The sequence below is a fragment of the Phyllobates terribilis genome, unplaced genomic scaffold (genome assembly GCF_046119375.1).
Source record: "Phyllobates terribilis strain yellow unplaced genomic scaffold, ASM4611937v1 Scaffold_2__4_contigs__length_985480577, whole genome shotgun sequence".
Classification (NCBI taxonomy): Eukaryota; Metazoa; Chordata; class Amphibia; order Anura; family Dendrobatidae; genus Phyllobates; species Phyllobates terribilis.
Genome location: NW_027362762.1, coordinates 219,312,369 through 219,332,877, shown reverse-complemented (window position 1 = coordinate 219,332,877; position 20,509 = coordinate 219,312,369). Strand labels below are relative to the sequence as shown.

The 20,509-nt window shown below is 43.8% G+C and overlaps 1 protein-coding gene across 4 annotated transcripts in view; it reads left to right on the top strand.

Annotated features, from left to right (window-relative positions):
- The window catches only part of DGKH (diacylglycerol kinase eta), a 267,651-nt gene that overhangs the window by 220,692 nt on the left and 26,450 nt on the right, over positions 1 to 20,509 (top strand). For all 4 annotated transcript variants that reach the window (XM_073663912.1, XM_073663913.1, XM_073663911.1 and 1 more), the window contains 8 exons: positions 1,740 to 1,850; positions 2,665 to 2,761; positions 4,168 to 4,275; positions 6,509 to 6,622; positions 9,745 to 9,879; positions 13,284 to 13,450; positions 15,880 to 15,985; positions 19,185 to 19,277. In XM_073663912.1, the coding sequence (XP_073520013.1) occupies positions 1,740 to 1,850; positions 2,665 to 2,761; positions 4,168 to 4,275; positions 6,509 to 6,622; positions 9,745 to 9,879; positions 13,284 to 13,450; positions 15,880 to 15,985; positions 19,185 to 19,277 (931 nt within the window). The remainder of the gene's footprint in view (positions 1 to 1,739; positions 1,851 to 2,664; positions 2,762 to 4,167; positions 4,276 to 6,508; positions 6,623 to 9,744; positions 9,880 to 13,283; positions 13,451 to 15,879; positions 15,986 to 19,184; positions 19,278 to 20,509) is intronic.

Sequence of the window (20,509 nt, the reverse complement as noted above, 5' to 3'; positions counted from 1 at the left end):
TGCACAGACGCGTCCTGTTAATGATTCCATAAGGCCACATACTATTGCGGTAGCAATGCACACACATACAAGTGTGTGCGTATATGTGTATGTATTTATGTATGTGTGTGATTGATTATATATGTGTGTGTAAATGTTGCACTTGACATATGTGGGGATTGTATGAAATACCCCATTACATTAGTTGTGCTGCTGTGGACTTATACGTTAGTCAATTTGTATGGGACTTGTGATTACTGACTGCAGCTTAGATGCATTGTCTAAGGAAATCTACGATTTGTCTCATGAGAATGTCTGCCTGTGGCTCTCTCCACCATGCTTTACACTACTGTTATGTGTGTTCAGATTGGCTGTTATTTATAAAATGTTTAAATTTAAATCAAATAATTATAAAGTACAAGCAACTAAACCCCCACTTAGAAAAAAGAATTAGTGGTTAATTGAACACATACTGAGTAGTGTTGAGCGAGTATGTTCGGTAAACCTTTCGCCGAGTATACTCGGCCGAGCACCGAGTATTTATAGAATGCTCGGGCTTTAAGTTTTCGTCGCTCCATGAACATGATTTGCAACTGTTTGACAGATTTAATACATGTGAGGAATGCTGGAAAAACAGGCATTCCTCACATGTATTAAATCTGTTAAACAGTCGCAAATCATGTTCATGGAGCGACGAAAACTTAAAGCCCGAGCATTCTATAAATACTCTGTGCTCGGCCGAGTATACTCGGCGAAAGGGTTAACCGAACATACTCGCTCAACACTAATACTGAGGCATATGATCGACAGTGGTGATGCATTTTCAGGGTTAAAAGGGTTGTTCAGATTAGGAAATCCAGTGTCATATCTGGGATTTCTGATTCCATGAAGAGTGTGATCTGTGCAGGGTCTTCAACACTTGGTCTGAGTGGAGAGTGATTACCATGCATTTCCTCTATGAGGAGAGGGGAGTATGGCTGTGCCAGGCACACAGGGCAGCGACTTATCCAGCTGGTGAATAAAAGGATCAGTCATTTCAATCACTACTTCTCTCACTTGATGTCACCTGTCTGAAGAGAGTTGGGAGACCTCCCTCACATCCGTGGGTCAGATGACTTTTCTCTAATGTGCATGGGGTCATAACTGCCAGGTTAACCCATAGACCACAGCTGGTTGCCTTAGGTCCAGCAGAAGGACACTTTGTATTTAACTTATTGTCAAGTTACCCTTCTAACATTTAAGGATTGTCTTAAGTAGTGAACCCCTTTAAGTAAGCTGGGCTGTATATTTGCCTGCACAATGGATTGCTGGGAAAATCTTTGAGGGATCCACAGCACTAAACCAACCACTTAAATATCCTCTTTAAGGATAGGTTCACATTAATACAGTGCTGTGCTATGGTTACCCATCGGTAGCCTGCAATCACGTCACGGGTGGCTGATGGTAGCCGGTCCATATAAATGCTGCTGTCAGAGAAAGATGGCAGCTGGCGATGTGTCAGTCAGCATCTACTGTGTGTGGAGCGAGCTTCTGAGCCCCCTCCTCACACACAGACCCCAGCGCTGACATACCTCTGCGTCATTGTGCACTAAGGGGTTACACTTGTCCGATATTGTAGTATTCTCCATGGCCTGTGACTGCTGCGTTTCCTTTTATTTCCTTAACACTGTTTTTGTCTAATAATAATTTTCTATAATTCCCCTATCTGCTCCTTAGTTTTTTTATTTATTTTATTTGCTTCTTTCTCTCTTCTTCTACAGAGAAGGGTATTCAGAAAAATGTGTCATGAACAACTACTTTGGTATCGGTTTAGATGCCAAAATTTCCCTAGAATTTAACAACAAACGTGAGGAACACCCTGAAAAGTGCAGGTAAGGAAGAATCACCGCACTTAGTCATTAAAACGATACGTTATTTAACATCTATCTGTCAACAAAATGCTCCTTTTTTGTCTATGGATAAATCATTCTAGAAAAGCATGATAAAAATATTCTGACTGTGGTTTTCTGCCAGTAACTGACTCTGAATGTTACCTGTATATTTGAATGAAATGGCTGCAGATACATTTATTAATGAAGCATCCCTCCAATGTTAAGACCTCTTTTTAAGGAGTCAGTTGGCGATCACACACAGACTATGGTTGATCATACCGCTCTCTGCACCTCTGACTCACTTGGACCAAAGTTTAAAATGGGAGTTTATAGATAGGGGTATTGCCATCCTAGTAAGTGTTGGCACATTACTAGGATATATTATTACTCAAAGATTACTGTGGGCCCTACCTTAGGGACCGCCACAATCCTTAAAATTCCCATTGTTAAGGGAACTTAAATCCGCCCCTTGACTTAAATAGTTCTGCGCTGTAGTTAGTGGTCATAAACGTTCCTGCAAAGAGGAAAATCTGTAAAGGAGATATAGAGTAAAAGCACTGATGCAGCCACTTCATTTATTGATGGAATATTCTAGCGATGTGGCAGCACCTACTCAGGTGGGGAAACTCTTTAAGACTCCTTCACTTGAAAAATGATGTAGAGACACTATCTTAGCATAAGATGGGATTTACCTATGTAAAAAAACTGGAACTAATTACACATAAGAACTGGTGACATACACTATTATTATTTTAATAAATATTTTCTACTGTTTGCTGCATATTTCAATTAATCAATATATAATTTATTATAGAAGCCGAACGAAAAACATGATGTGGTATGGAGTCCTTGGAACCAAAGAGTTACTGCAAAGAACTTATAAGAATTTGGAGCAAAAGGTTCAACTGGAGGTAACATGGAACAGATCAGTCTTGTAGGAGATTCTGGAGCAGATCAGTGTAGTATGAGAGTGTGGAGCAAGTCAGTCTAGTGGGAGATTCTGGGACAGATCAGTCTAGTAAGATTGTGGCGCAGATGCGTTTTGTGGGAGATTCTTGAGCAAGTTACTCTTGTTGGAGATTCTGAAGCAGATTATTTTTTAGGAGGATTATGGATCAGAGCAGACTTCAGGGAGAACCTGGAGTAGATAAATCTTCAGAGAGATTATGGAGCTGGTCAGTCTTCAGGGTGATTATAGAGCAGGTTAGTCTTTGGGGACGTTGTGGAGCAGGTTAGTCTTTGGGGACGTTGTGGAGCAGGTTAGTCTTTGGGGACGTTGTGGAGCAGGTTAGTCTTTGGGGACGTTGTGGAGCAGGTCAGTCTTTGGGGACGTTGTGGAGCAGGTCAGTCTTTGGGGACGTTGTGGAGCAGGTCAGTCTTTGGGGACGTTGTGGAGCAGGTCAGTCTTTGGGGACGTTGTGGAGCAGGTTAGTCTTTGGGGACGTTGTGGAGCAGGTTAGTCTTTGGGGACGTTGTGGAGCAGGTCAGTCTTTGGGGACGTTGTGGAGCAGGTCAGTCTTTGGGGACGTTGTGGAGCAGGTCAGTCTTTGGGGACGTTGTGGAGCAGGTCAGTCTTTGGGGACGTTGTGGAGCAGGTCAGTCTTTGGGGACGTTGTGGAGCAGGTCAGTCTTTGGGAACGTTGTGGAGCAGGTCAGTCTTTGGGAACGTTGTGGAGCAGGTCAGTCTTTGGGGACGTTGTGGAGCAGGTCAGTCTTTGGGGACGTTGTGGAGCAGGTCAGTCTTTGGTGACGTTGTGGAGCAGGGCAGTCTTTCGGGAAATTATGGATATGAAGAAAAGTCCAGTACTTCTCGGTATAGGGTACTTGTCTATGCGGTGGATGCGGCAGACTGTCTGACAGATCTTCCTCACGCAGTTTCCCGGTATCCAGAGGACTGATGGAAGGTCTTGTATTGACGTCTTATTCATTCTGGATGTTCCACATGTAATAAAATTTTCTATTGAACATATTTAATGAGTGCCAAGTATCTTTTGCATATTACTTTGGGGAGATTATGGAGCAGGTCAGTCAGATAATCGTTGTTTAATATATTCCCAGAAGCTAAAATGGCTGCACATTGTATAAAATTTGTATAAAAGCTCTACTCTATACACACTATACAGTGTCATTAAAAATGTAGCTGTACTTTACTCTTTGTACTTTAACTATTTGCTGTATAGCTAGAGGCTGATTGAAGTGCTTGAATTCCTGCCTGCATACTCTTTGTATTGTCTATGTATTCAATTATATAAATTCTGGTCATGCAATAGCCTCTTGATGTTTTGTTCAATCTCCTCCATTGTTTTATTCTTGGCAGTGTGATGGCCAGTACATCCCCCTCCCAAGTCTACAGGGCATTGCGGTGTTAAACATCCCTAGCTACGCTGGCGGCACCAATTTCTGGGGTGGAACTAAAGAGGATGATGTAAGTTAAGCAGAACAGAGGAAGCCTATGTCAGACTTTATCTTCACATGGCTTTGTTTTTTTCTTGCCTCGTCATATAAGATCTGCTTACACTTTCCTTTCCTCGTGGTAGTCTTAGTCCAGTAGCTGCTGCAGATTCCTCATAGTGGTGCTATTTTAGGCGTGGGAACTTCTGTACATTTAGTGCAGGAATCTTGTTATAGAAGAAAAAAAAAACCTAAAATAACAGATTCCTGATGACTGAGAGGTTTTATGGTAGATTTCACAGTGAGATAAGAAAACTCTGAATGCAAGTATGTATTTTCTTGCTTCTTTTGGCCTGTTGCATTTCCAACAAGAGCCTGATATCAATAGGGATGATTTTTTGGGCAAGCATTGAACTTCTGAAATGAAGTGTCAAGCGAAAGTTCCTAGTGAAATTGCACCCTTCATTAACCCCATTATTATTTTTTTCTAGCACAAAAGCTTGACCGTCTCTGTTCACTTAATTTTTTTGCTAAACTCTCCAAAAACCACATGGAGTTCAGTTTTGATTGGAGAGTTGGGGTATGTGCACACGACGTTTTTAAACATTTGCTTTCCTACGTTTTCCTGAGGTTCACTGTATTGAAACAAACAAAAAAAAATATGTACGTATATTTTTTTTCTTTCACACTGGCCACTGGGGTTTCTTTCAGACTCATACTTCATGTCTTTTCAGGAAGCGTTGTCAGCAATCTCATTACAATCGGAGGTAGAATTTCAATGACACGTAGCCTGTATTCACAGCTGATTTCACAGGATCCACCAATCACAATAGGTGATGTCTCTGCTCCCCGTGCGCCCCTCCATTAAAAGTGACATTTTCACGCTCATTAGAAGCTTCAGTACAAAAGATAAGTCTGCTGCTTCTAATGTATATGTGCATTTCCTGAAAGAACTGTAAGGACTCACTCACACCAGTGTATAAATCGGACTCGTGCTATCTGATTTGTTTATCAGATAGCACTCGGACCAATTTTTTTGCTGACAGAATCTGTCTGTGAATAAAATCGCAGCATGCTGCCGTTTCACTGCGAAATTGGACGGATGCCACGGCATCCAATTTTTATGGATACATTACAGTTCTGTAGCTTAGGAAACTGTAAATGGTCCTGTAAATAATTAATAGATTGCACACAGATGACAAGTGATAAGAAAATCTAACACCTTTCTGGATCAAAATTGTACCGATTTTTTATTTTTTTTTATTTTTCATTATATAAAAAATAAAAAAAAAGCAACAAAAGCAAACAAACATAAATCCTGATTTAAATAATAGGGCATTTATTTTCTGATCACACACTCCCTTTAAGAATGGACTGATGCACTTTTAGCTGCTACTATTTTGGATTGTGATATATGTCTCATGGATAAGAAAAATATAAGGAAGTTTCATGCTAGAAAATTACTAAAAGCCTATTACTTTAACTTTTGCCTTATGAGGACACGATTTGTAATGTTGTCCTGATTGTGAGTGGGAGCATCGCCGCAGTCATCTGGGTTATGTATCTGATATTCATTGTGATGTGTCACATATTCTGGAAATCTGAGAAGTTTTCTTCATGACCGATTGAATTAATATTATTTTTTTCTGCCCTTCCCAGCTCTATTCTTAGTGCTGGTGCTCCTGCTCCATGTTACCGACTGACACAGGGTGATATTTCTATATATCTGTGTTTATCATGTGACCAACAAACCGCTAAGAATCGCCCTCATAAGGATAAGTGCCAATGGCTACCTGATGCCAACAATGCAATGGAACCTTTCAGGTGTTCTAGGAAATAAAGCACAATCTAATAATCCGATAACAATATAATCATCCCGTGAATACAGTTTGTGAATAAATATATCTATACAATACATTAGTACTCAATTACCAAGTGCTGTCTTCCATATCTTTCTGGACTGCAGCTCTATTACTCTAGATGTTTGGAGGCCACTCATTTTGCTACTATTCGTAGTAAGGATTTTTTTTTTTTAATTGGAAATCTATATTTTCAATGAATGTTGTGGAAGTCATTATCTCCCCCAGTCAAATAAAGGGATGATTTTTATTTATTTGTATTTTCACAATTGACCTTTCAACAGTGCCCCCTAGTGTCAGCTGTCAGTAAAGCTCTCTAGATCAGGGATGGCAGAAATAGACCAGATCCCTCTGGGTTCTCATGTTGGATTTTTATGTATTGTCATTGCTGTTATTTGCTCACCGCAGATATTTGGGGCTCCTTCATTTGATGATAAAATCCTGGAGGTGGTGGCGGTATTTGGGAGTATGCAGATGGCCGTTTCTAGGGTGATCAAGCTTCAGCACCACAGAATAGCTCAGGTAAGCTTTAAAAAGTAATTTACATGCTAATATGATTTCACTGTATGTAGGAATATCTCCATGCTTCACTTTCTGTGGATTTTAAAGGTTAATGTGGATGTCATGCGAAATGGTTCCCTCGCTTTGTGAAGAAAAATAAAGCTGGTGCAGTCGTGCTGAATTTGCCGTGTCGGAGGTATACATCAGGTGGCTTTCTTGATGTATACTTCCAGTGGATGTGTCTGATGTTTGCTAGTGTATAGCCATTAGCACATGTCCAACATATCAAAATCGATGCATACCACTTCAGACTAAATATAACAACACAACCCAAGATTCGGGTGATCCAAGGGTTAACAAACAGATATATGCTAAAAATGGCTTAAAATTATTAGTTTTATTCAAAAAATTAACTAACAACAATTATTAAACAAAGTAGCAGGGAGAGTGCCGTATTGCACCTTAGTTAGCTTATATAGTACTGTGATATTGCCCATAGCCTTTAGCTACAATATTTCTGGACTGGTTCACATGTGGTTTGTTGATATGGACTCTCCCTGCTATTTTATGTTTAATAATTGTTTTTAATAAATTGTTTGAATAAAATTATTCATTTTAAGACCTTTTTAGCATATATCTCTTCGTTAACCCTAGTGTATAGCCATGTTAGAATGTTACCTGCAAGCTTCAATGTGAAAACATGTACTGCATCTTCATGAAGTGTTTGTCACCTTCCCTTTCTCTCTCTCGCTCCCCCTTTCTCTCTCTCGCTCCCCCTTTCTCTCTCCTTCTTTCTCTCGCTCGCTCCCCCTTTCTCTCGCTCGCTCCCCCTTTCTCTCGCTCGCTCCCCCTTTCTCTCGCTCGCTCCCCCTTTCTCTCGCTCGCTCCCCCTTTCTCTCGCTCGCTCCCCCTTTTCTCGCTTACCTACTCCCCCTTTTCTCGCTTACCTACTCCCCCTTTCTCTCGCCTACTCCCCCTTTCTCTCTCTCGCCTACTCCCCCTTTCTCTCTCTCTCGCCTACTCCCCCTTTCTCTCTCTCTCGCCTACTCCCCCTTTCTCTCTCTCTCGCCTACTCCCCCTTTCTCTCTCTCTCGCCTACTCCCCCTTTCTCTCTCTCTCGCCTACTCCCCCTTTCTCTCTCTCTCGCCTACTCCCCCTTTCTCTCTCTCTCGCCTACTCCCCCTTTCTCTCTCTCGCCTACTCCCCCTTTCTCTCTCTCTCGCCTACTCCCCCTTTCTCTCTCTCTCGCCTACTCCCCCTTTCTCTCTCTCTCGCCTACTCCCCCTTTCTCTCTCTCTCGCCTACTCCCCCTTTCTCTCTCTCTCGCCCTCTCCTTTTCTCTCGCTCTCCCGCTCTCTCGCTCGCTCTCTCCCGCTCTCTCGCTCGCTCTCTCCCGCTCTCTCGCTCGCTCTCTCCCGCTCTCTCGCTCGCTCTCTCCCGCTCTCTCGCTCGCTCTCTCCCGCTCTCTCGCTCGCTCTCTCCCGCTCTCTCGCTCGCTCTCTCCCGCTCTCTCGCTCGCTCTCTCCCGCTCTCTCGCTCGCTCTCTCCCGCTCTCTCGCTCGCTCTCTCCCGCTCTCTCGCTCGCTCTCTCCCGCTCTCTCGCTCGCTCTCTCCCGCTCTCTCTCGCTCTCACTCGCTCTCTCCCGCTCTCACTCGCTCTCTCCCGCTCTCACTCGCTCTCTCCCGCTCTCACTCGCTCTCTCCCGCTCTCTCTCTCTCGCTCGCTCTCTCCCGCTCTCTCGCTTGCTCTCTCCCGCTCTCTCGCTCGCTCTCTCCCGCTCTCTCGCTCGCTCTCTCCCGCTCTCTCGCTCGCTCTCTCCCGCTCTCTCGCTCGCTCTCTCCCGCTCTCTCGCTCGCTCTCTCCCGCTCTCTCGCTCGCTCTCTCCCGCTCTCTCGCTCGCTCTCTCCCGCTCTCTCGCTCGCTCTCTCTCGCTCGCTCTCTCCCGCTCTCTCGCTCGCTCTCTCCCGCTCTCTCGCTCGCTCTCTCCCGCTCTCTCGCTCGCTCTCTCCCGCTCTCTCCCGCTCTCTCGCTCGCTCTCTCCCGCTCTCTCGCTCGCTCTCTCCCGCTCTCTCGCTCGCTCTCTCCCGCTCTCTCGTTCGCTCTCTCCCGCTCTCTCGTTCGCTCTCTCCCGCTCTCTCGTTCGCTCTCTCGCTCGCTCTCTCGCTCGCTCTCTCCCGCTCTCTCGCTTGCTCTCTCCCGCTCTCTCTCGCTCTCTCTCTCGCTCGCTCTCTCTCGCTCTCTCTCTCGCTCGCTCTCTCTCGCTCGCTCTCTCCCGCTCGCTCTCTCCCGCTCTCTCTCGCTCGCTCTCTCCCGCTCTCTCTCTCTCGCTCTCTCTCGCTCGCTCTCTCTTGCTCGCTCTCTCTTGCTCGCTCTCTCTCGCTTGCTCTCTCTTGCTCTCTCTCTCTTGCTCTCTCTCTCTCGCTCTCTCTCGCTCGCTTTCTCTCGCGCTCTCCCTTTCTCTCGCTCGCTCTCTCGCGCTCTCCCTTTCTCTATTCTATTTGTCTTCCCCTTTTGCTTTTGATTGCTGAGCATCATGCAGGGGGAGAAGTCAATACCCCCTGAGATGAATCTCTACTAACTCCCTCTTGGTCTTAGGATATTATCTTTACAAGCTAACATCTCTGCAACAGAGACGAGAAATTAAGAAAAATAAAAACCATGTTTTGTTCAGCTGCTCTGCAGCTGCTATGAAATGATGTGGCCAGTTTAGCATGCTCAAACCTGTGAAAGGTCCTGTTTAAACAGACGTTCTGTACCTTTGTTTAATTGTCCAGATTTCAGATTGCAATACCCAAATCTTTCAGTTTTCTACTGGTTTTAATCTGGAGTACCACGTTAATCCTAAATTCTGTTTGGTAAGATACTCCAAGTGTTATATCTGGAGTGCAGGAACAACGAGACTTTAGGAATTCTGCACTTAGATTATATGGGATAGAAAGTCGGGCAACTTTGGGCCCTCACTGCAAGTCTGTGTTGTTGTTTTTTTCTGCCGGAAATAAAAGCATGGCATGCTGCAATGTAATTTTTATGCATGGTGGTATTATCCCGTAGAAGAATTGCCCTGTACATAAGACATCCAACAAAGCTCCCCTAATGAACAGCATATAAATTCAATTATCTTATTTTGTGTTTTCCTTCTCAGTGTCGATCTGTGAAGATCACTATTCTCGGAGAAGAGGGGGTTCCTGTACAGGTTGATGGAGAAGCTTGGATCCAGCCTCCTGGGGTTATAAAAATTGTGCACAAAAACCGGGCCCAGATGTTAACCAGAGACAGAGTAAGTCCAATTAGGGTTATTCCCACTAAGGAATATCTGTAGACTTACCATTTCTGATCTTTTTGATGACTATTAACCTTTTCTCCGGAAATGTTCTTCTTAGCTGGATCCTAACAGTTGAAATAATGGAGCAATTTCTGGTCTCATTCTAATGTTCCAGTCACATAATTGATGCAAAAATGTAATTCTGGGTTATCCTTGCTGCAAGAAATTACTAGTTCTTTGTGTCCCGTCTATAGATATTTTACTATCTTGCTGTGTGGGTCATTAATGAGCACAACAACAAAAATGGTTATATGTGTTACATAGTCCAAATGTGTAGTGTGCACTAGTGTTTCCATTACAAATGGTGATGACATTGGCTGCAGGGCACATAGCATAACAATCAGCCATCGCTATTGGGCTGCTGCGCTCTCACTTTATTCCGCTTGTCCGAGGTTCATCCAAAGGAAGTGAAAGCACAGCAGCCAATGGTGACCGCTGATTGGCTGTTGCACCCACGTGGCATAATAATGTCACACAAACCCCGGGAGACTCTGTGCCAACAATGCTGGAATGGCGCTGGAGCGGGTGGTGAGTATGGGTCATTTGTATTTTACAAGAGGGATTACTTCATTTATAAAGGGGTTGTCCAAGTAAGTGCAACTCCTTTTAAGCAAGGCAAATGAGATGTAAAGATTGGAGAAAAAATGGAGCTTTGATTTAAAAATATAGTGTAAAACTGTTAAACATGGGATCTTTCACCCCATGTTTTCTGCCATGCTCAGCTCTCTTTTTCTTACCTGTTTTAGATAGTCGAGTTCTGATTTACCTACTAAGCTGTTTTTAGAATTTGCTTTCCCACAATTCCAATAATTTAATCCTTCGGCAGTATCATCAATCATTGTGAGATGTTGTTTCCCCGTGTGCGGTTCTAGACTGCTGAGCAGTGACATCTGTCACAACGTGATCAGTGCGGTGACATCCTGTGACATGATGGATGTGCATAAAGCTGACATTCTCTATACATTTTATTTAGGGGAACTTATGAGATAGAGTGCGTTCTCTCCAATTTATAGTGATAAATATGGAGGTAATATCTTTGGGTACGGACAGTGATGCATAAGAGTAGGACTGAGCTGGATCTGCTTAGAATAAAGAGCAGATGACTGATTAGACTCATGCGTCAGGTCACAGTAACAGGCTGTTCTTTCTGGCTTGTTTTGTCAGACATTACTTCCCCATTCTGACGGCACAACTAGGACAGAACAAATGGGCTATTTTTGGGTTTTGATATTTGAAAAGACCCTTGTCCCCAGCATCTTTGATATAATACTTCTGGCTAAACGTATTACACCTTAGTCATAAAGTAATGTCAGCGAAGGAAGGAATGTAAGTGAAGAGGTTGGAGTATCTGTTCTTTGAACTGTACATTTTGTCATTCCTCTTTTTTTAAATATATATATATAGATATATTCCTCCTCGAAATTTATAAACAAATTGGCATCTGGACATTACCAGTTGGGGTGTGTCTGCACAATGACACTGTCCAACCAGTGCTGACTGTGTAGGGAAACACCTCTTTGACAAGGGGGGATTGGTAACACCCAGTTGTCTATATATTTGTACAGCACAACACAGACTTATAAGGAAATTTGCTCCAGAATAGTTATTTCATGGGGAATATACAATACGTTTTTGCTAAGATGAACTTGTCAGGAGTGATAAGTCCTCTATAAGCTGTAGGCTGCTAGCTGATTTTTATTTTATTCTTTTAAAGATGTTATTGCAGAGTTGACTGAGGCTGATATTTGACACATAGTATAAAAGGAACACTAAACTAAAACTTAACACGATAATATCGCACATGCATGCTAACCTGTCTAGAGGTTATTACAACTGGAGATAATAGTGATGATGGCAGTAGACCTTTTTCTTGACTACCTATTGGTCATCCCATCAGAGATTTTTACAGGCAGTGTTTCTTGAAGGATGTGTCCGGGTGAAAAGTTCCCCAGGGGCCTGGAGCTGTAAAGATAACAAAATTAGTCATGGTAGCCTACCGACACCCACCTGGATCTAGCATCGACCGCTCTCTGTTCTGAGCTGACACAGGAAAAGGAAATGTCACGGTTTCACCAGCAGCTGGATCTGCCGCAGCCTGTGATTAGCTGCAGTGGTTAGGTGACATGAGCAGCATGTCATAAGAAAAACATCGCTGCTCAAATCGCTTAACTGCTGCAGCCAATCACAGACCACAGTGGTCCTCCATATGGTGGAAAAGTGACGTCTCCTTTCCCTTTGTCAGTGCAGACCACAGTGCAGCCTGCATTGGATCCAAGTGGGTGCTGATAGATGAGTATCATTTATTTTTACAGCCTCTGGGGAACATTTTTGTGTTTGGTCCACCCCTTTAAGGTTAATTTACAAGGGCCCATGATTTGCATATGAGCTTTTGCAACAATGCTTTTTCCTGTGCAGTAAAATACTTATGGGTCGGCTGATTGGATTGTTTATGCCAGTCATTAAATGATCGTTGTTGGCAGCACATTACTGTGTGAAAAGAGGGAATGTGCTGCTGAAAACATGCATGCTGTATAAGGACAGAATGATTGTATGAATGATCGCTCTGTCTCTATACATGTAGATTAGCCAGCACATGAAAGGGGCCATAAACGAGTGCAGATTGACTTACATATATAAAATAGTTGTTTACAATGAACAGATGATTGTACTCAACTGCAGAGCTCTAGGTGCAGAATTTCTATGTCGCGGTCTGAGGACTTGAGAAATAGGATGCCTGAAGCTCTGCATTTAGATAATGGTCGATGGCCAGCTCTGGGATGAAGTAGAATAACATGCTGAGTTTATTCATGTGAGTAAGGTGGTTGAATGCCTTAAGTTAAACACCTGCATTATAAATGTACACTGCTCTGCTGCACAACGATATGGACCAGGGAGTGCTGTTGATTTGTCTTCATACTGGAGGCTCCTGATGTTGTACAGATTTATAGGTAACAGAACCCCTGCCCGTCTCGCTGTGCTTCTTGCCTTCACTTCTGGCTGGAGAACTTTCACATGTACTTTAAAGACCAATCTATATCATTGAGTCCGATACAAAAGCATGAGGCACAGGAATTATTTAATCACTGGTAAGGGGCAGTTTCCTATTTTACTTATTTATTGGGGAGCTCTAAACACAGCACATATACAACCAGACAGCCATGAGCTCCTGCGAGGAGGCGCTTCTAATGAGATCTTAACTATGTGGTGCAGGCATTGATTAACAAACCAACCAGAAACCATCACAGTGGCGATTATACTGGAGTCAATGTAAGATATAGCAATATGTATATATCCAGAGATCAGTGAACTGGGACTATATAGTGTGCTGACCTTTTGTGTCTAAATTGCTCTCTAAACAGGCTTTTGAGAATACACTTAAGTCCTGGGAAGATAAGCAGAAGTATGACTCCTGCAAGCCGGCCCTTCGCCCGCACCTATACTCTCCACAAGCGGTGGACTTGGCTTCAGAAGAAGAGGTCACCCTGATTAATCTCTGCTCACGGGCTGCAGAGGAACTAATTTCTAGGTAGGTTTCTTCCCTAGGTGTTTTTGTGCTGGTTAATTGTGATCAATGTGCAATTTGCCATGTGTGCCTGGGCTAGAGTCTGTTCTTCCGGTACTAGTAGTCTGTATAGTAATTAGTAATTGATAAATCCATAATTTGGTGAGGTTTGTGGGATTGATTAATGACATCAAATTTAAGTTTGGTAAATCCCAGATGATAAGCAATATATTATCTGTTCTCACTCCTGAGTTTCCAATTTTTATCTTCTGTGCTGGGCACTTGCTCTGCTGCTGGGTATTTGCTGGGCACTTGCTCTGCTGCTGGGTATTTGCTGGGCACCTGCTCTGCTGCTGGGTATTTTCTGGGCACCTGCTCTGCTGTTGGGTATTTGCTGGGCATCTGCTGTGCTGCTGCTGGGTATTTTCCGGGCACCTGCTGTGTCGCTGGGTATTTGCCGAGCACCTGCTTTGTTGCTGGGTACTTGCCGAGCACCTGCTGTGTCGCTGGGTACTTGCCGAGCACCTGCTGTGTCGCTGGGTACTTGCCGAGCACCTGCTGTGTCGCTGGGTACTTGCCGAGCACCTGCTGTGTCGCTGGGTACTTGCCGAGCACCTGCTGTGTCGCTGGGTACTTGCCGAGCACCTGCTGTGTCGCTGGGTACTTGCCGAGCACCTGCTGTGTCGCTGGGTACTTGCCGAGCCCCTGCTGTGTCGCTGGGTACTTGCCGAGCCCCTGCTGTGTCGCTGGGTACTTGCCGAGCCCCTGCTGTGTCGCTGGGTACTTGCCGAGCCCCCGCTGTGTCGCTGGGTACTTGCCGAGCCCCCGCTGTGTCGCTGGGTACTTGCCGAGCCCCCGCTGTGTCGCTGGGTACTTGCCGAGCCCCCGCTGTGTCGCTGGGTACTTGCCGAGCCCCCGCTGTGTCGCTGGGTACTTGCCGAGCCCCCGCTGTGTCGCTGGGTACTTGCCGAGCCCCCGCTGTGTCGCTGGGTACTTGCCGAGCCCCCGCTGTGTCGCTGGGTACTTGCCGAGCCCCCGCTGTGTCGCTGGGTACTTGCCGAGCCCCCGCTGTGTCGCTGGGTACTTGCCGAGCCCCCGCTGTGTCGCTGGCTACTTGCCGAGCCCCCGCTGTGTCGCTGGGTACTTGCCGAGCCCCCGCTGTGTCGCTGGGTACTTGCCGAGCCCCCGCTGTGTCGCTGGGTACTTGCCGAGCCCCCGCTGTGTCGCTGGGTACTTGCCGAGCCCCCGCTGTGTCGCTGGGTACTTGCCGAGCCCCCGCTGTGTCGCTGGGTACTTGCCGAGCCCCCGCTGTGTCGCTGGGTACTTGCCGCGCCCCCGCTGTGTCGCTGGGTACTTGCCGTGTCGCTGGGTACAGTATGGACAAAAGAAAATACCCCCCCCCCTAAAAAAAAACACTCCAGATGCTAAACTAATGTACAGTATGCAGATGGTGTCATGGCATACACTCATTTCTGTTTGCATAATTGTATTAGCCTACCCAACAAGGCTCTTCTAATAGAGGGAATCTCTAAACGCTATTGAATAGCAAGTGCTTTTCTCGCCACATGCAGCAGGTAGGCAGCTTTCTTGATACATTTATAATTGTACCTTATCGATACACACATGAAACATTCCTAAACAACAAAACATGATATGCGTCTTGAGCAGATCAGAAAATAAGAACAAGTTGTTGACAACTTCATAGCTTGTGTATCATACCCACCTCTTCACCCAAACATTGAGGACATTGGTCTGTCGGTCCGGATACCTGCTTGGAATCCAGCAGTAGGGCACCATGTCTGTTGTCTCCACTTGTTCTGACATGCAATATATTTTGTAAAAGTAAGTAGTGATTTGAAAAATAGAGCAAAATATATAAAACGTGTTTAAATCTGTTTTTATGCTCAATTTAGTTTTTAAACAGTGACTCATGTTTGAATTAAATATTCCCTTTTAAAGTGAATGTATGATTGGTTGTGCTCGCCTCATTACATAATAGTTGTATATTGTAAAATATCACAGTCTCATATTGTATATGTAATACAGTGAGGACATCTTGTGGAGAAGGTAGGCATTGCAAATTAATACTAACAGTCCGCTTATTATTTAGCTTTTTGTTTTTTTTAGAGCTCAGAAGTTACAATGCTACATACAAAAACATTATATTATTATTTCAGCAGCTGTTTATTTTACTAATGTTTTTCTTTATTTCCAGGACTTGCTTCAACATGTAAAATCATTAACATCTGACAAATAAGAAAAGTTATAACATCATTTTCTTTGGACTAGAATAAGGATGTCTTCTTTTTCAGTAAATAATGACTGCTGATAATAACAATTCTATGGATATGATAAAATGTTGTCAGAATTTCATAGTCATTGAGGACCATTGTCACCTACTGTAAAGATGTAATAAATAATCATAGCTGAATGTGCCTTCTTTTTCCCCTCAGAATATGTGAAGCTGCAAAAACACATGGGTTGCTGGAGCAAGAGTTGGCTCATGCAGTGAACGCCTGCTCACATGCACTAAATAAAGCCAATCCCAGGTTTCCTGAGGTAGGTCAGTAGAGGGTGGGATTGAGCCTTTTGGGCTATTTTATATAAAAGTGTCCAAGAGTCTAAAATTTCAGATGTTCCCTTATTTATTGTGGCATTGCTATACCAATACTCCCTGACTACCATGTGTGATTTTCTTTTATCCGGCTACTTATAATGCTGGGATTAGATAGTGCTGTTTATCTTGTCAGTTCAGAAAAACAGTGTAACTGATGGGTTGTCCATGATGTCAGTCTGAAAATATCAATTTTGAGATGAGGGAAGGATTTTAAACTAAATCTTTTCCAGATTTTAATTTTTTACAGTGGCCCATAAGGTTACACCATGGGCTTCTACAGCTCACCAAACCACATTAAAGAAATAGCCCAGTGAATTTTGTTTTAATTCACTCTGTAACTATTCCATAACTATATATAATTCAGTGAGCATTACTTTATTTAGTTGTTTCTTTCTGTCTGAAAATTCCTGGAGTCATTTGAACTTTCTTCAGTTGGATAATGTGATAAATTGATAAACCCTTGGGAATTACGTGACTTTTGTGTTCACTGAAGGGGGTCACTTCTATGGTGAAATTGCATACAGTTCTGCTGAAGTTCTCAACTACGGCAGACATGAACTGTACAAGCATCATCTATAAATGTGATGAAAGTTTGTCACACAGTTATAATGTAGAAGATGTCACTTCAGCCTCCTGACTTTATAATTTTAATATAATAGCTAATTTAGGAAAAAAAAAGAAGAATGCATAATCAATGTCCTCTCAGAGATGGTACTGGGCTCTAGTTGCCAACATAAGGATGTACTGGTGCATTATGGGAATAAACTCCAAGACAAAATTTGGGAAACAAGATGAAGTCTAAGGAGCAAAATGGAGAAGGCTGAACTGCATGGATGAAAATACATGGCATATAAAAAGTGGAGAGTATGCCACACATATAATGATTGTATTATAGCATAATTACAATAGTGCTTCTTTAATTACTGTGTAGTTCCTGCGTAAAATCAGAAAATTACTTTTCATGTGGATGTGTTCTAGTTGATAGTTTTTAAGTTACTCATACACATTAGATGGATGTCAGCTCAAATGCCCCTTTTTAGGGACTGACAAAACATTTGTGTATGGGGGTATCCTGTCTCTCATCAATGGCAGATTTTGGAGGAAAGAAGCATTGAACACGTTGCACTTTCCCATGCCTTGTCCCTTGTTCTATGGGAGATAAGCCACAGAACATGCATGTACACTACTCACAAAAAGTTAGGAATATTTGGCTTTCATGTGAAATTTCAGGATGAACCTAAAATGCCCTATGACCTTTTCAGGTGAACTTAATGTGATCATCTCTAAACTTTTGAATACACATGTCTAATTGTTCAATGTTTCAGTACTTTTTGCACAACTTGCTGTTCTCTCACAAGGAGCTTAATGGCAAAATTCACAACAGGTGTTTGATCCGTGAATCGCCCAATACATTTTGGGGTTCAATTAGAATTGGTAAACAGTCCTCCTCATCATGGTGTTCACATTTTGACATCAAGAGACCAAGAAGACACCTAACAATTGATCAACAGTATCTCGCCATTGCGAGGCTTCAAGCAGTATGTTCTCAGATGGAAGTGGCCACTGAGCTTTGAGTGTGACAGTCACCAGCAGGTTGCAACAGAGATACAGAGAGACTGCAAGAGTCACAGAAAAGCAGACAAGTGGACATCCTTTGGCCGCATCCCATACTGATGATCACTTCATTGTGAGCAATGCCATTCGGAACCAGAAGATGAATGCCACACAACTCCATGCACGTTTTAAAGAGGTTCAAAACTGTTTACATCAACGTGGTCAGCGTACTAGACTACCTGCCAGGGTACTTGACCACACCACCAGGCACAGGTGTCATCGTCTTGTATGGGCCGGGGAGCATCTACTCTGGACGAGGGACTAGTGGGCCTCAGTGCTGTTCACTGATTAAAGTCGATTCACTCTGAGCAGAAATGATGGCCGCTAGTGATGTTGGAGAGGCCAAGGAACGCGCTATGCAGCAGCCACTGTTGTCACCAGACGAGCCTTTGGTGAAGGTGTAAGTGTGGGCAGGTGTGTCTAGTCATTACAGAACTGCCCTACACTTTGTGAATGGTACAGTGACAAGCCCCTACTACTTGAATAACATCATTAATCCAGTCATTGTGTCTCTACATGAACAACACAGGCCTAATTTCATCTTCATGGGCGACAATGCTCCAGCTCATCGAGGTCGCATCATTAGGGAATGGCTGCTGGAGACTGGGGTGCCTCAAATGGAGTGACCTGCACTTTCTCCAGACCTGAATCCCATAGAAACCTTATAGGATCCGCTAAGTCGCTGTGTAGAGGCTCGTAACTCTGTACACCAGAACCTCAGTGACCTGAGGGCCGCCTTTCAAAAAGAGTGGGATGGGATGCCATGCCTCAGCCGATAATAACTCGACTTGCGAACAGCATGAGACCTCTTTGGCAAGCTGTAGTTGATGCTCAAGGCCACATGACAAGTTATTGAGACTTTGACATTTTTGGGGGGATATACCCACCACGGTTTGGCTTTTATTTCAATACATAATATGAGATGAGGAAATCACCATTGCATGCTTCTACTTAAATGCCCTACTTCCATGATAAAATATCATTGTAGTGTGAACTTTTCATGTTTTTCATAAATTTTGCCAGAAAGCCAACTTTTTGTGAGTAGTGTATATAGGCGAGCGGGAGGAAGGAGGAAAAACTGTCAAACAACTTACCGTCTTATTAAACTTAATCTCGTATAAGAATGATTTGTGTTTTTAATGGAAATGATAATTGCATATAAAGTTGCCCATTTGGCCAAATTAATTCGTAAAAGAAGTGTGAACAGTCTCTTACGTATGCACTGAGGGGTATAAGAAAAATGTATCATTGTACCGTGTTAGCCAGTAGATAGATAGAAGAGACCTGAGAAGTGTGGAAAGCTGCAATTTGTTACCATCTTTTCAGTTAGCCATTATAAGGTATCAGCTACTGAGGACTCTGAATTTTCATTATTTTTCTGAGGGGTATAATCAATTTATAGGAGCGCCGGGATGAACTGGTTTCATCTGAGGAGACCGTTCAGTGTCACGGTGTTTTCCAAAGTGGTGAGCTGCTTTGTTTCCAGACTTCCTACAAACCAGTAACACTGCTGTTTGCTCATTGTAGAATCTCACTAGGAACACTGCCATCGAGGTAGCCATGAACGTGAAGGCACTGCATAACGAGACCGAATCGCTCCTGGTTGGGAGAGTCCCACTGGTAAGATCTCCATTTACTCATTACTTCCTGCAGTACGTCCTGCGGTCAGCTGGTATTTACCTGAAGAATTCCCCCTGTTCTCACAGCCACAACCACCTTCTTATTAATGCTGCTTCTAAAGAATGCCTGATTGCATTGTTCAATGCACTATCTGCAAAGTCATTGACCATCATATTTTATACTACTTGGTTGATTAAAGGGAATCTGTCACTTCCTGTGACATATCAGACCTCTACTATGGCCATACAGGGTATAGAAAAGTAAATCTATACATACCTGTATGGCCCATAGTAGAGGTTTGATTGCAGAGAAAAGCGCTTTAATCAATTCTATTTTGTACAGGCTTGGCGTCCGGGGGATGCCAAGCAATCCCCGCCTATGTGCTTATTATTCCCTCAAATCCCCGCCTATATTACCATATCACCCCCCCGCACATCACAGGGCCCTGTGACGTGCACTGTGCTCCCTGACTTCCCGGGCATGCGCAAAGCACCGCTCACATAGAGCTCACATAGAGCGTACTTTGCTTCATCCCAGCCCCGTCTCTCTATGCACTGCGCCGCAGGGTTCTGTTGCGCAGGCGCCGGGAAGTGACTGAACTGCGTAGTAATTAAAGGGAACCTGTCACCAGTTTATTGGTATCCAAGCAAAAGTCACCACCTTTAACTACTCGTTTATCGCAGTCCACAAACCTGTCTACTGTCTACTAATTGCTTGTGTATAACCCAAAAAATACCATTTGTTGTTCTCCTGCGCTGCATGCAAATGACTACATTCTGATCTGATGGGTGTAATCACGGTGTTGTCTGCGTCTCTTCTATTTTCCTAATCTCCATCCTCCGGCTTTGATTGATGTCCTGCTTCATCCACATAGCCCAACGAAATCTCTCGCCTGCACAGTAGCATCACAGGTCAGCGCAGGCACACTTTGCATAGGTCGTCAATGCTCTTGCGCAGTGCACAACGTCATTCCAGCTATTGCGTTCCCAGAATCTTTCACAGTCTTTGTTTTCTGTGATGCTACTGCACAGGTGAGAGATTGTCTTCCACATCAATCAAAGCTGGAGGACCGCGATTTTGAAAATAGAGGAGGTGCAATCAGCACAGCAATGACACCCATTGGTCGTCAGCACAGGAGAAATACAAATATAATTTTTTTGGGGATATACAGGGAGAGTTAGTAATAGTAGATAAAATACAGGTTTGTGGATTGCAATAAAGGAGTAGTTAAA